This window comes from Vombatus ursinus, unplaced genomic scaffold, assembly GCF_900497805.2.
Source record: "Vombatus ursinus unplaced genomic scaffold, bare-nosed wombat genome assembly UNPS02009205.1, whole genome shotgun sequence".
Classification (NCBI taxonomy): Eukaryota; Metazoa; Chordata; class Mammalia; order Diprotodontia; family Vombatidae; genus Vombatus; species Vombatus ursinus.
The window spans coordinates 37424647-37441727 of record NW_020948983.1 but is presented as its reverse complement, the minus strand read 5'-3'; the positions used below and the strand labels follow the sequence as shown (position 1 = coordinate 37441727).

Sequence of the window (17081 nt, the reverse complement as noted above, 5' to 3'; positions counted from 1 at the left end):
TTTTTCAATCTGGTTTTTCAATTCTTTGCTTCCCTTTCTTTTCGAACTCTCAAGTCTTTCAACATCTTATATTTGATAATTAGTTATGCTGTCTCTCTGACCTAATTCATACTCAGCAATCCAAAAACATATATTAACTGAACACAATCATGAAAACCCATCTATGTTTGCCGCATAAGGGTTCATGTGTATAAAGGGACATTTGAGAACATTTGGGAATTTGATACAAAGGGCAGACGTTGTTTCCCCTTTCTAACAGCCTACAGTTTAGGTCAAAACAATTTCTTGAGCAATGACTAAAATTTCCACCCAGTTCAATTTCATAAATTTTTCCCTTTTTAATGAAGCAATCCCCCCGCCCCCTTGCCCCACTGAAGCCAAACATCCAGTTGGCTTCTTGTTATCAAGAAGAAAATTAAGTTAGCAAACCAAAATAAGAAATTATTCTTATAAAAGTCATCTTACTTTCTAATTGACTTGACCTTTGAGCAATTCTACATTAAAGATGAGGCAAAAAAAAAAAGCCTTAACACATGAATTTGGTCTAGTCATGTTATCAGTATGCACAATAACCAAGTCTCTCACATACTTTCCCTAGAGTCAAAAAAAAAAAAAAAAAGAGAGAGAGATCACTTTCCCTACATCCTCTTCTTATAGATTGTCCAGTAAAACTAGTTTGGCACTCAAATTGGAATGAAAAATTAATTGTTGGAAGTGTTTATGTTCATATCAGTAGCAAACACATCTCCTTAAGAGGATTTTGTAGCCATTTTGAAAAATGCTGGGATAATTAATTGGGGTTAGGGCATGGAAAATGAAATATGACATACCCTTAAGCATGAGTAACTCTCAAGATATTGTCCTTAATCCTCTTTTCTTCTCACTCAAAAGAGAAACTAGGAGCAGGTAGGTGGTACGGTAGATAGAGTGCTGGGCCTGGAGTCAGGAAGACTTGATTTCCAATCTGACCTCCAAAACTTATAAGCTGTGTAACCATGAATGAATCACTTAACTCTTATTTTCCTCAATTTCTTCAAAGGTAAAATGAAGATAACATTAGCACCTATGTCCTAGGGTTCTTTTGAGCATCAAATCAGATAATTACAAAGTTTTTAGCATAGTGCCTGGCATGTAGTAAGCACTAAATAAATGTTAACTATTATTAAAAATTAGCTATCAGCTCTACAGATTTTCCAGTGGCAACCTCACCAATGGCTTCAAATATGCCATGCATATATATCCCAAATAAAACTCTATTTCCAACCTCTTGCTAGCTCTCTAGCCTCATATTTCCACTTGTCTGCTGGGTATCTCCAGTTAGATGTTTGACCTGCACTGTGGGTGGCATCTCAGAACATAACATGGATAACACATGAGTATGTCTTTTCCCTTAAACTTCCTCCTAACATCTATTTCTGCCATTCAGCAACTCTGGCTGGCAACTTCAGAATTCTCTTTGACTCTTTTCTTCACTCCACAATCCAATTAGTTGCTAAGCTTAATTGACTCTTCCTCTGAAGTCTTTTGGAATTGCAACCTCCTGTTAGTTCCCATTGCAAAAGACCTTTTTAGGTCCTTTTTTCTTTCTTTTTTTTCTCTTTTTGACTATATTACTGTAACAGTTTCTTAATTGGATTTCTTGTACCAGTCTATCCACTTAAAACCATACTTTACATTAATCTTAAAAAAAGTAACTTTTATTTTGAACTTAACAATTCTCTCTGGCTCTCCTCACAAAATTTCTATTCATAAAGTAGAACAGAAAATGAAGATATGTGAAATCATGAATCTCTATTCTGTACATTTGCTTTAATAAAAGCACATAACAGATTCAATACATTACTTTCAACTTATTAAAAATAGTATTTTTTATTATTATAGATTAAGTCCTGCTTATCTGTGTTTTCTTCTAATTTGTCATATTACTTTCAACTGTTCTGCTTCTCTGTGTTTTCTTCTGAATTTCCTTCTGTGTTTTTTCTGTTAATTTTCTGTACACTCTGTTCACTTCACTGATCATCTTTTCTTTTTTTCTTTTTCTGGCAACAGTATTGCTAGGCCCTCTATCCCCCAAGTGCCCAATCTCTGCTCATTAGGGGAAAAAAAGACAAAAAGAAAAACACAATCCTTTTGTAAGAAATAAGTATAGTAAAATGAAAAAAAAAAACCAACACAGGTTTTTCGTGTTCACAAAACAGTTTTCATTCTACATCATCTCTGTAAGGTTCCCAATGCACTATTATGATCAAGTCTATGAAAAGATTTCACTGGCTCCCTATTTTTAACTTGATCCAAGGCTTTCTACAGTGTGGCTCCAGCCAAACTTTCTAGTCCTGTCTTCTAAGGTATCCCTTCTCATTCTCTATACACCAGTCAAACTAGACTAACAACTCCATCCTCCGTTCTTACCCTGTCTTATTTCATCACTGTGTCTTTGCTCATGCCATTTCCCATGTCTGGAAATCCTCATCTGCTGAAGTGCTTCTCTTCCTTCCAGGTGCACTAAGTTTCAGCTTCTTCCATGAAAACTTCCTGACCTCCCAAATGGAAGTGAGTCCTCTAGCCTTAGATTTCTCATAATACTTAAACTGCACCTTTTTACTTTACTTTCCTTTGCACCTATTCCACTCAGGTGCCTGTCAGAGTTATTTGTGTACACGTATTTCTGAACACATGCCCCTCCACTTCTGCATCCTCAGTCTATCTTCAGTGCCTAATATAGTGCCTTGTACATATTAAATACCTAAGGAACATTTACTGAATTAGATATTCCTATAGGACAAACCCCTTGTATATGCCTCTAGCTTTACCTCTGAATCAACCCCCAAATGGAAAAGGCATTGGGTTTTTTGTGGTAATCAGTGTTTTATAAGTATAACAGTTGGAGGAAATAGCCTTCTTTTCTCTCCTTAGCTCCTCTCAATACCTGAAGCCATGAAGGTTTTTTGTTTTGTTTTGCTTCAAAGAGGATTTATAACAACTTGTTGAAGTGTTTCCGAAACTTACTTGTCCTTTGAGGCCCAACTCACCTCCTCTCTTTTTGTGAAGCTGGGCTAGTAATTCCAGCCTCCATTGCTCTCTTAGTGCTCTAACATCTTTTTGCTTCTTGTGTCAGTCTAAATGCTAACTGAATGTACAAATAGCACATCATTCATGGAACAAACATTTATTCAATGTCTACTGGGGGCAGAGCTTTGTGCTAAGGGTAGAGTATATAGAAATAAGACAAAGACACAGATAAGGTGCAGCCCCTGCCTTCATGAAGTTTACAGTCTAGTTAGCATATAAATCATGGATATAGATAGTTATAATACACAGAATATAAGTATATATGTTTTATTCTCTGTCTGCATTTCATTTACTATGTTATTTTATACTATATATCATCATGAACTCTAATTATTATCCAATTGTTCCATGTAGGTTATCTTTTTTTCCCAATCTTTCAAAGGAATTATAACCCCTTTGTGGGCAGAGACTACATGTTATATTTTTATTTCCCAAAGCCTAATACAATTCTTTAATACAATTTAAACTGATTCTACCTTTTTTTTGCACTAAAATTATTTCTGACCTCTCTGCCTCCTCTCCTTTTCAAAGGACTGCATATTCTTATATATTCTATCACTTGTATATGTTTCAAGGAAACATGAATTTTAGAGACAGCATGGTGAAGTGGCAGAAACATTAGACTTGGACTCAGTAAGACCTAGCTTCAAATCCTGCCTCATTTACCAGCTGTGTAATGCTGGACAAGCCACTTAATCTCTGTAAGCCTCAGTTTCTTTCTCTGTAAAAATGGTCTTGATGACTTCTCTGTCCATTTTAACTCTATTTCTAGGATTTTGTGATCCTTTGCATTTGTGGATGAACTATGAAAACATTTACCTGCAGATATCCACTTGTATTTTCACCTCTTGGTACAAAGAATGGTAGTGATATGGAATGGGCATGGCTTGGCAAGTGAAAAAGTAGACAAAGACAAAAATTATATAGGAATCTACAATTTTATGATTTACATACTGAATAAGACATCAGTACCAGCATCCAACAGAGTACAGAGACTCACTTATTCCAGAGTAAATACCCTTATCTAACTTATAGAAAACTGGAGATAACATAATTTTCAGAAAAATGATCTTCCAGGACAAGTCTACTCATGCTGCCCTGAGCTGTAAGAAAGATCATCTGGCAGTTCTATCTATATCATGCTGGCTTTATTTACACATTTCAAATTGAACTACGAAATGTGGTGATAACACAGTTTAGCAAAGACAACGTTACATCTGCTGCAGCTACTAAGCCTCCAAGAAAAGTAACACTGATTCATTCAGAAAGACATAATAGCAATCACAGATGCTTACTTCTTTTTTATACCTAGCACCAAAAACTAGAGTTGATATTTTCAATATGTAACATAGAATATGCAAGGAAAGGAGAGAAATACAATGACATGAGCAAGTAGATAAACTAGATCATATGAGCTAAGGAATATCTAATCATGTTAAATTCCTATATTTTAGAAAAAAACAGAATAAATATCACCATATAATTTTCAGAAGCTTTAAAATAACAGTATGTACAAATCTAGTAGTTTTAAAAAGTTATGTAAGGGTGGAAGTTACCAAGTAATCAAACATATGTCATATTTCAGGTGAAATAAAAGGGTGGAATTTTGAGTTTTAGAATTCATATATAATTATTTTCTATCTATTTCATCATGGATTGTCAAGAAAAATTGGGCTCCTATGGTCCTAGGAAATGTGATAAACGGTGCATACATGGCATAAACACTTAACTTCTTACATTAAGATGCCTGTGTTTCCTTTTCCATTGGTCCTTGGGAAAATATAAACTGAAACCAAGGTCTTTTCAAGATGTTTTATCATCACTTGGCTGCTTTGGTGACTTTAAGATAATAATTGTATGATTCATTAAAAATAGATTGAGACTTCGAAGATTTAAAATGTATGTTCTGGAGTGTTTAGGTAGATTAATAATGAATATTCTGCCTGTTTCTGAATAATAACTTATTCTTTTTTCCACCAGTCCCAAACCCCAATTGCCACAACTGATTTTTTTTAATAAGGAGTCCAATCTTTCTTCAAGGCCTTTTCTCTTCCTAATTTCTCAGATGATTACAGCACTGTAGGTGAAATAAACTAGTCTTGAGCCTCTGGGAGAGAATTAACACCATCAAAATGAATTTACAACTGAGAATTAATTATACAATCAGTATGTTACTTTAAATCTTTCCTGCATGGTCTGATTTAAGAAAAAAAAACTTCATTTCTCCATTAATTGCCTGAGTAAAAACAGGGACACATTGCTGAAGATTAACTATGCCAGGGAAAAATATATTTTACATGTTTAAAAATTAAGTAGTGTTTGTCAAAATAATGCACATCAACTTTGTCAAAAAATAGATTCAAATCCCTACCTTCAAGTTCTTTGTTAAGTATGTTATTCTAAGTATAAATCAGACTAAAAAAATACCTAGTTTTGCCAAAAGAATGTAACACTTCTCTTAGCCTGACATGACTGAATATTGATAATCTGAAGAATTATAAAATTTAAGGATAAATTTTAAAGAGATGTTCAGCATGAAAAAAATCATTACCTGTCTTTTTAAAAAATCACCAAGAGTATGAGCTGATTTTTCTTTATAAGCAACAGAAATTGTTTTGAGGATTTCTATCTGAATGTACTGGGAATTGCCTTTATGAGTCCCTTCCTATGAGAAAGCTTACACTTTAAAAAAAAAATCAAACCACTTTGTATGTTATTAGAATGGGGGCAGGGGAGATGTTCTAAATTCTAATAGAACACTTCCTACTCAAGTAGTATCTATTACACTCAATGTTAGGGAAATGAACACAACTGAGAATTTTGACTTTGAATCAATATCAGTTCTAAGTGGTTTTATGTTGTTCTAATTTCCTGTACATTACACAAAGCACTCACACACTGCACATGTAACTTTCACACAATTGGTATTCATCAACACATTTTTTGGCACGCAACAGGAAACTCATCTGGTATCAAGCCAGAGGGCTCAAGCAGTAAAAGTAATGAAGAATGAAAAATGGAAAAATAATGATAATTCATGAATGAAAAACCTGAGACAGTTTAGAAAAAAATCTTCTTTGGAACTTTTGCTAGCCTTCGGGCAAGTTTAAATTTTCATGAAAAGCTGATATGAGGCAGATAACCCAGAATGATACTGTCGTTGCAAGCTAAACAGGGCTAATGTTTCCATAGAATTTTTCCAGCAGTAAACATAAAAAGGAGTTTCTGTTTTGAAAGAGAACCTTAGGGTCTGAGATTCTGTTGTGTTTTGGGTCCTTTAGGTATGTGATGTAACAGACAATACAAATCACTAACTACGCTATATTTTCCTTAGAACCTTAATTTATTAAATCTGTTCTTAAAATATGCCTATTGAATTTAAAAGATTACTTTTCAATTGAGGACTTCAAAGCTTATTGGGGGTTGTTGTTGTTGATAGAAGGTGAGCAAAAACTGCTACTTCAAATTTTGTATAACAAAATGGCACATTAGGAAAATTAGACCTCGGTTCCTATATCATGCAGGGGTGATAGAAATTCATTAATAAAAATTTCATATATTGTCATGGCTAACTTAGTAGAGAATAGATAACAGATAATAAATAATAGCTGCCATTCTAACAGATACATGAAGAAAATACAGAGAGGAACAGGTGACTTTAAAAATCAGACTACTCATAAGACTATTCAATGTTGGAGTGGGAAGGAACTTTAGAGAGTATCTAGTTCAAGGCCTGAATTTCACAGATTAGGAAACTAGGCCTAGTTAAGTGGCAGGATTAGTACTAAAATCCAAGGCAGTACTCCCAAAGAGTAGGGTTCTTTCTGCTATGAATGTAACACTGAATTTCCTTGATTACATTTTGAATGGAGAATTATCCTTGGTTGACAGGAGGATATAATACTCATTTAAAAGTCCTCTACACAAAAGCCAAATTACAGTACCGTGAAGTGCACTCTTTCCTCTTCAGCACAAGAAGTGTCAAATGTGAGTTGGGCTACCTGAAAACAGTATAAAGGACTCACTAAAACATTTGGAATATCCCTGAACCAGAAAGTAACCAAACTTCCTGGAGCAATTGGCTTGATTTCAAAGCAGGTTTAAATATGTCTTGTATAAGTCCTACAAATTTTCCAATGTGACCTTTATTGGTTATAAAAGCCAAAATTCTGCTTTGAAAATTTATGAGAAAAAGGGTTGTGTTTTTTAAAAAGAAAATTTGAGGAAGTTGATGTCTCAATGAAATGCCTACAGAAAATGGAGAAAGCAATCCCTTCTCATTCACAACATGAATAAACTGATAATTAAGAATTGGCTCTGATCCACTTTACTATTAAAGTCTTGAAACTATGATGGCATGGTAAAAATGTTAGCAATTAAATCAATTCATAGCCAAAATCATATTAAATCAAATTAAAAGGAGTTAAATCAAAATGACCATTTACTTTATTACTTTGACAATAATTCATAATCAGGCTGCTACAAAATGTCATGTAGATGGGTTTTTTCTTACCCTTTGTATATCTCCCACATACATACATGAGCAAACAACTAATCATACAAAATTAATTTCTGAATCAAGTTCTTTCCTTTTAATTTCTAGCTTAGGAAGTAACACTTCACAATCTTCAAGTACTGTTTAACATACAGTACTACTCCCTTCCAGCTGGTCATAAAAAGTACATTACTAATAAAAAAAAATGGCTCTGAGTTGAGCATTTTCCAAGGAAGGGATAAAAAGAAATTTAGCCAACCATCCTCTCTCTATCAGTTTGGGAGAAAAAAAAAGTTTCCTCCAAGGACAACGGTCTTTCCTGATAACAATCCTATGGACCATCTCCTTTCTCCTTGGTAAAAATGCTGCAAGATAAGTCATTCTACCTACCTAATCCAAAGTGTCATCAACCTGAATTCTCAGAAAGGACCATTTCCAGCACATATGTGTATCTCTCTCCAAAAATGCTATGCATCAGGGGCAGCTAGGTGGTGCAGTGGATAGATCACTGGCCCTGAAGTCAGGAGGACCTGAGTTCAAATCTGGCCTCAGACCAAACACTTGACACTTACTAGCTGTGTGACCCTGGGCAAGTCACTTAACCCCAACTGCCTTTAAACCAACAAACAAAAATGCTATGCATCTATTAATGCTAGGAGAATCCATGAGTTTGGAGAAGGCAATCCAATTTAAACACTAAAAAAAACCCTGATTTCAAAGGTACATAAATGTTAATGATGATGACCTGATTGGTCAAAAGATGAGATAACTAATATTTATATGTATTTTTCATTACAAAATAGTTCTCAATCAATAAACATTTATTACATACACTTCTAATCTCTTAGAGCAAAGGAGGTGTATCTTCTTCTCTCCATAATTTATATTTAGGCAGTAGTCCTTTAGGAGAACATGTAATGGAAAAGCTTAGTCCTCTCAACAAGATGTAGAAGACCTGGAATCTGCGACTGTGACTTTTGGCAGTCAGATTTTTTTAGAATACCAGGTAGGCAAGGTGTTTTTAACCTTCCTCTATCCAACCCCCACCCCAAAGAGCAGTAAAAAAGTTCTTTTAGCTTAATTTTTCTCCTTGTGCCCTTATTATTCCTCCCTCCTGATGTTAATGGTAAATGCTGAAAATCTTCTATGTAAGTGATTGTTGGGCTGGAAAAAGAGAGAAACTCTAATGCAATTATTTATACCTTCAGGAATGAAAACAAGATATTATTGTCTTGAGTGACCTTTCCTAAGTATGGGGATACAGCATTTTACACAATAAATTCTTGGTTCATGTTTCAATTACTGACCTTTACTGTGTAGAAAATTAATGCAATTTTCATTGTAATCCATCCGTACAAATAAGGCTCATACGGAAGGATTCCACATGCTAAATCTAACACAAATAGAAAATGTCATCTCTTTGCTACCAGATGAACCTTGCCATTATCTGTTCTGCCGGGTCCTCCTGAATTCTACTTGCAACAAGCAATTTCTTATACGTACCATTAGTTACAAGAGAGAATGGGCATCCTATTTTTGAAGTTTAGTTTTTAAAATTCACTTCAGAGAATCATCTACATTGAAAAGCCTTAGAGAACTGATGAAGAAAGGAAGTCAACTACCTAAGCCAAATTTTGGTTCCTAATATAAGTTATGTTCAGATAACCTAAGCAATGAAAAGAACAAGAAGTTTCTATGATGTAATGTTACAACCATTTCTATTCCAGAAGTTAAAACAAGGAAGTTAGGCCCCAATACTGACATGCTATAGTTTGGACAGCCAGAATCTCTGCATGTATTTGTCTATTGAGGAGACTGCCAAGAATGCTAAGAGTTTAATAGGGAGGAGAGCTGACAGTTAAGGGTTGTCATTTTCAAGGTTGATAGTTTAGGTAGAAAAGAGTTCTTTTGCTCTTCTGTTTTTGAACTAAATGTCTGTATATTTAGAATTTGTAAACAGTTCATCTCTTAGAGGGTGGGTTACAATTCCCAGAAGCAGTGTCTGTTATGTCTAACATACAACAAAATCCAGAAAAGTTGTGAGTAAGTATCTTGATGTAGAACATTAATGATGGCAAACAGAAGTGTGTGCATCACATCATGAACTTTGTATACTATATAGATCTTAGTCTTAGCAATTACTATGATAAGGTTGGGGGTTTGGGAGAGAGTAAAAGTCATGACATGCACATAGATGTGTGTACAAACACATACTCATTGTCATAAGAATTTCAAAGTTTCAAATTTTCATTCATTTCAAAGTCAATGTTATAGTTTGTCTTTTTAAGGAGTGAGGAAATGCACATTGGTAGAAATGTAAAGCTGCTTTTTTTAAGGCTATCAAACCTCTTGGTAATAATGGAGGAGGGAGGGAGAATATGAGGATGGAGTATTTAAGAATATCTATTTCAGGTTCATGGAATTGTATGAGAAAATATATCTTAGAGTAAAATTTTTGTATTTGAGGTAAATGTTTTGCTAACATATTTTCCAAATATGCTAATGGCTGATATAAAAAAGACCCTTATTCCTCAAATAAAGGCCAAGCCAAAGATTGCACTTAAATAAGATTATTAGAGAGGTATCATGTCATAGGGGAAAGAGTACTGGTATTGGTGTCAGGAGACCTGGGTTCAAAACCTACCTGAGATACTTATTGACTGCAAATACAAGAACCAAATACAACCTCTCAGCACCTCGTTTTCTGTTTACCATAGAAAAGCTGGTTATGGACTTGAGAGTAGGAATTTATAGTATTTTAATTGTAATTAGGATATAATTAGGGTATAAAGTTTTATACAACTCATTTCTTTATAACAGTGCATCTCATGCTATTTATTAACCTTCAATGGTCAACAGCTTGATTACTTTTTATTTATTTATTTATTTACGTTTGTTTGTTTGCTATTTTTCTGACAAGATGATTGTCTCTTCCTCTCAGGGAGTGTTTAACACCAGGGAACTAACTTGGATCTTAAACAGTTTTCTTATTGTGGTTGTGACACTGAGGTGTTAACCATGAGCTCTATCTATGGTCCTGGCAATCTAGAAATCAAAATGGTCCTAAATAATAGAATACTGCTTTTCATTTTGAAACTTTATCATATAATGAAATTTGTTTCAATTTAATAAATATAAAATAGCAGAAATATAATTTATATAAGAAATATAAGAAAACAAGTTGAATTGATATAATAAATGCAAAATAATATAAAAATAAAATAAAAATTGAGTACCTACTATGTGTATCGATAGAAAAAAAGTTTAGATAAGATGACCTTCTTGACCTTATTGAGCTTTTAGTCTGACACAGTCATAGCCTTTGACTTGAAGGTTAATTCTGGGCATTGTCCTCCTCATTGCTGAACTTTAACCATTTTTTTGCCCTAAACTCTGAAGCCTTGCTCTTCTATTATGCTCCTTCTTCTCCCTAATTTAGTCATCAAGTCTCTTAGGTTTTATCTACCGTAGTTTCAAATCTCTACATGTTTCCAGGAAGAAGAGAAGTATATTAAGCAAATGATGTCTAATTTGGCATTTCACTTTCTTCATTTTATTCCATAAGGTTTAGCATGAAAGTCTAATGACAATAAAGTAGCAGGTTCAAAAGTATCTCCCTTGAGAGAAAAATGGGCAGACGTACTTGGATCTCCAGATGAAAATGGTGCCAGCAACAGCTGGGAAAGTGACAGACTCACACATTTGGTGACCAGACCAACAGAGTGAAAATATCATTCCAAAGTAAGAGCCACTATACTTTAATTATTTTTGTTATGACATAGTGTCTTTTCTCCAAAAAATAAAAGGCACATCTCAGGTTGCTTCACTTAAAATCTTAAAATGCTTCGTATGTTTGTGTATACATATATATATATAGACAGATAGATATATCCTTTTATATTATTTTGCTATTTCATTATGTTTTGCCTCTCTCACTTTTGTCTTTAGAAATAACCACAGACTAGACATTACTGTGATCTCCAAATTAGCTTCCTCATAGATATCTGACTTTAGACCAGGCCTGTACAACTTGCTGCCCACGAGCCGCTTTATGGCCCTCGGGCCTCTTGCAACACACCAGAGGATTTGGGGCAGCCCTGAAAAATGTTGGGGAAAACATCCTTCATACATAGAGGAAATCCTTCGGCATGCTGCAAAGTAAGCGGCTTGCTGCCCCAAGTTGTGCGGCCTGCTTTAGATCCACTCACCTTATCATCTTCATCATCGTCTTCTTCTATGTCTGTGTTTTCCTGGAAGAAAAACATAATTCATTATTAAGCATATCCTACTGACAATTACATTCAAAACACACATTAAAATATTTCATATGTGTTTATAAAGATCTCTTAAAATTTAAGTACTATTCATTATCTTATATTTCAAGAAATTGTAAACATTATGTTACCTCCTCTTATCCCCTTTACTCAGTAAACTCTGAGGGAATCTCTATTGCCTCAGATCCAATATATTTTCCTCAGTAAGGCATTTATGGTTTTTCACAACTTGATCCTTTCCTATCTTTTAAAGTTCTTTTTCTCATTACTTCTTCCCACACAATATATACACTAGCTACAATGGCCTACTTGGTGTTCTTCACATATAATGTTCTACCAGCATCCTACCTTTGCATTGACTGTCCTCCATGCCAGGAATATTTTCTTTCTTTACTTCTACCTCTTGGAATGGGTGGTTACATTCAAAACTCAACTCATATGCCACTTTCTACATGAAATTTCTCCTGGTCTCCCCAGTTGTTTTTGCCCTTCCATCCAAAATTAACTTGTAGTCATTTTATTTATTCATTTTACAGCTATATTCTAATAAACATTAGAATATATATTATATACATATAACATATATCATATAGTTATATTCAAATGTATTCATTTTACATATATTCTGTAAATACTTAAATAGGTACATTTTGTCATCTTATTAGGAAGTAATCTTGAGGAAGAAGTCAGTTTCACAATTATCTTTGTATTCCCAACAGTTAGCATTGTAACTGACACACAGTAGGTACTTAATTATTTCACAATCTACATAAAATTTTTAAGTATAAATATAGCTGTTAGAATGGTACCCATAGTTTGAAGGCAATGGTCTTTTAAATTCATTGCCAAGGTCTACTGTCTGTAAACCATTTTGTTCTTATTCTGACAAATGAACCAGTTGGCATATTAAGGCTGAGGACTCCATACTTAGTTTATTCCAAGCTCATTACTACAATGAGTGCTTTCCCTTTCATACACTGCTGAAAGATTAGATGGTAGAAAATACAGCAGTATGAATATAATCAATCTTAAGAATAAGATACAGATTTCTCTATGGCATTATAATTTTGCTTTGGTTTCTGTGGTGACAGGTGATTGGATTAAAAGATAAGGCAATGATCTGAACTTGAGGGCACTTGGCTCTCATTCAGGTGGTGCTAGAACAGCTGCCTGACAAAAAGGTCTGTTCAGTTTAGTTTTTAAAAATTTATCTATTCAATAGACAGGTTTAAACCATATCACTAAAAGTACAGAAAGCTTATACACATCTATGTGTAATTAGTTCTTAACACCTGATAGCTGTTTGAAAGAGATGCTGGATACTAAAAATCGGGGTTTGTTTTAAGCGCTAAAATCTTCCTTATGCTTCCTAGTTAGCAGCACAAGACAGAATCAATTTCTCTCTGTGCTCCATGAAAAGAGTTTTAGAACAGTAAGATTAAAGGGGTGACTCCTTAAATTTACTGGAGTGGACTTTACTGATCATATAATACCAACTAACATTGGCTAGAATTTGGTACCAAAGACTTGATTATCCTTGAATTTCACATGCTTCCATCCTGACTGACTTCACAGAATATGATGAGTATTCACTAGCAGCCTGTATGACACTCAGAGATCTTCAGATGAAAGGAAATAAAGTGCTCAGCATTGTCAGCAGGCAGTATTTCATGAAAGCAAATGAGGTCTTTAAAATAATAAAAACCTCATCTCTGACCAGGGATTGGGAAAAGCTTGGCTTAAATGATTCATATTGCCCTCAAAACTTAGAAGTACATATTTTACCAGTTAAGCTTTAAAAATGTGAAAAGTTATTATGCCACTAACTACTGGATCTCAAGCTCACCTTAGCAAAAAATGCCAAATCTAGAATTTGGCGAGCCTTAAGTCCCGGCTATTTTTCAAGATAGAAGTAATTTTCTTACTCTTTAAAAGACTATTTATTTAGTACATTTTACCAAAGAAAGTTTTACTTCCAATATTTAACAATAGAAAAAAAAGGCTACTCTATTCAAAGGCAAAGAGATTTAGTGGATAGAGGAAGACCTGGGTTCATGTCTTATGTCATGCTTAATTAGCAATGTGACTATGGGCAAGTTACAGAACTATAAATTTTGGAAGGGACCCTAAAAGTTATCTAATTCATTTACCCCTCTTACAGATGAAGAAAAAGAGGGCAAAAAGAAGTGAAATGACTTCCCCAAGAGCACATAGGTAGTGAGATACAGAGATAGAACTGGAATACAAGTCCTCTGACTATAAATTTCACAATACTTCAATGCATCATTATCCATGACTGAATTATAGAACAATTGTTCCTCCACATCAATGGAGAAAAAGGGACTTATTTGTCCTTGAGCTTGGTTTCCATCCCCAGTTCACCCGTGTTAGGAGAGAGAATACATTATTAATGAACTGCCACTGATGCTACCCTCCTACTTCAAAAGCCGTCAAAAGGTAGGGGGTAACAATCAATTGATGCTCCTTTTAATCTATGGATCAGAAACTTCCCCTCATGTTCCCCTAAGTCTTGTCCTCTAGAGTAATCATCTTAGATAACTCTCCTTGAACCTATTTACTGCTAATCTAATGGCCTTTGCCCTTGTCCTCCTTGATTTTTTAATGACTTCTTAGACTATCCATCATCTCATCTTCCGGATGTTCATGTCTTCCTTGGATTCCAAGGCATTGTTCTCTCTTGGTTATCTTCCTGCCTCAGTGGCTGCACCTTCTCAGTCTCCTTTGTTGGGTAGTCATCCACCCCACCACCCTTCATACACATATACACACCAAGTGTATTTGTCCCTCAAGTCTCTGTCCTCAGCTCTTCTCTTTAGATGGTCTTCTTTGGTCATCGCATCAGTTCCTGGGAGTTCAATGGTCACTTCTATGTAGATGACTTTAAAATCTATATGATTAGCTCTAATTTCTCATCTTAACTCTAGTTTTGCACTTTCAACTACCTGCTGAACATCTCTGTGAGCAGCTTAAATTCAACACATTCAAAATGGAATTCATTATTTTCTTTTTTAAACCTGCTTTACTCTCCTGGTCCCTAGGGTCACAAATTCAGAATCTTGTTGAATTCCTCCCTTCTCACCCCTCATATTGAATCTGTTGCCAACTCCTATTCTTTCCATTGTGCTTCCACAAAATATATCATTTTTGTCCTCTTCTCTCCTTCCTTGGAATCATAATAAGAACTTATCTGTGTAAAATATGTATAATTCACAGAGTTCACAGTTATGTAAGGCGTACAGTACAAATATTCTCCCCATTTTATAGATAAGGAAACTGAAACTCAGACAGTTTAGGGGACTTGTCCTCAGCTAGTCAATGGTGGATTTGGGAATCAAATTCTGGTCTCCTGACTCAAGATACTTTCCACTATACCACATTGTCTCTTATTTAGTCAATTTATTCCATCCCCAGGGATATCATTCTTAATATAAATCTCATACTAATAAAATAGCATGAAGATTAGTCACAAAGACAAGTCTATCCAATCTCTTGTACAGGACCTAGATTTAATCATACAAAGGATATTATCAACCCACACCCTTCTAATGAAGTCAGATTTTGGTAACTTGCTTAGAAAGAGGATTGAAGTGAGTTGTATATATGTTCTTTCCACATATATAACATTACAATGGCTTCTAGAGTGTAAAAGATATATACCTGAAGGCTAAGACATTGACATGCCTTAGGGGAAAGAGGCTCTGCTACATACAAATAAAAAGATAGCCTCAGTGAAACTAACAGGCAATATTGTTAAATGTGTCTAAAATAAAACAAATTTGGATTATGTTTTTAAACCAACAAATTATTCTTTGCTCAAATGTCAAAGCTGATGGGGAGCTTGGCTTACCTGGCTTTCTTGGACACTGCTGACCTTTCCTTTCATGGGTCTGATGAAATTATAAACAAACAGCAACAATAAACCCAGGGGGATCATGTACAGGTCAAAATTCCAGACAGTGACCAGAAATACCTGAGGGGGAAAAGTGAGACAACATGAGAAAACAGTAGGAAGAGAACTGGGATCTATCATGATGTCATTGAATACCAAGTTGCTTTTTTTTCAAAATTTAGTCTAAAACCATCACTATTAAAAAATAATAAGAAGGTTCTATAATATGCAATAAAAAACAAAAAGGCAGATGAAAAGAGCTTTTGACCCACCAGGAAGTGGACAAGTTAGAAGAATAAACAGGATAATCAGGATATCAGTCAGTTTTAGAAGTCCCATCCACTAAACTACCCTTGAGCTTTTAGAGTAGCTGTTTTTTTGTTTTATTTTGTTTCTTTTCTCTCTTCTTTCCCTCCCTTCCTCTCCTCTTCCTTCCTTCCCTTTCTTTTCTTGTTTGCTTGCTTCATGAGGTCGTCTGATTAGCTAATAGCATTGTCAATCAGGAAAATGGAGTGATAAGAAACCAAAACAGAAATTATTCTTTGGTGGATATTCCCAGATACAGTAGACTGTATCATTACTATCATACAATCATCATGTACTTTGCAAAGCTTGAGATGATGTTTGAGTGTAGTGACTCTTGACTATACTCATAACATCTTAATATCAATTATTTTTATCTATTGAATTAGATCACACTGTCATTTCCATCCTCTTTACCCTAGTCCTGAAATACACACACACACACACAAGCACATATATCCATATATACATCCACATATACACATACTTATTCCCAGGAGCTGATATGGTAATAAGAAGAAAACAAAACATTCATCACCTTTGACCCTAACCCTTTGAAAATTGCCTCTGTGAACTTAATTGGTTTAGTCCTTAAATGACAATTACAAGAATAGACAAATTGGCTTTGATGTGATGGCAGTGTGATAATGAACAGAGAGCAGCCCTGGAGGCAGGAAGACCCGAGTGCAAGTTTTGCCTCTTCAGTGCTGGTCCAAGCTCAAGTCACCTAATCTTTCAGTGCCCCCAGGCAACTCTTTTAAACAATAAATGGCAGAGTAGATGTCAATATGCATAGATTAAGGGAGTTTCCCCTTTGGCAGTTCTCTGCATCTGTGAAATCATAGGTTCAGTCCACAAAAGGAAAAAAAAGGTCCACACTTTGAGTAGTTTCTTTTCCTTTAGATACTTTGAGAATTGCTCCCTCAACGTCCTCAATATCATGTAAACTCAAATACTGACCTCTTCTGCGTATATTTCATGTCATTAAGCTGATTTTCCTATCATTTCTTTTTTTCTTTCATTCTTGCAT

The 17081-nt window shown here is 34.8% G+C and overlaps 1 protein-coding gene across 4 annotated transcripts in view; it reads right to left on the bottom strand.

The window, feature by feature from the left end:
• The window catches only part of MCTP2 (multiple C2 and transmembrane domain containing 2), a 215893-nt gene that overhangs the window by 20653 nt on the left and 178159 nt on the right, over positions 1–17081 (bottom strand). For all 4 annotated transcript variants that reach the window (XM_027852162.1, XM_027852163.1, XM_027852164.1 and 1 more), the window contains 2 exons: positions 15707–15829; positions 11773–11814 (listed from right to left, as the gene is read on the bottom strand). In XM_027852162.1, coding sequence (XP_027707963.1) covers positions 11773–11814; positions 15707–15829 — 165 coding nt within the window. The remainder of the gene's footprint in view (positions 1–11772; positions 11815–15706; positions 15830–17081) is intronic.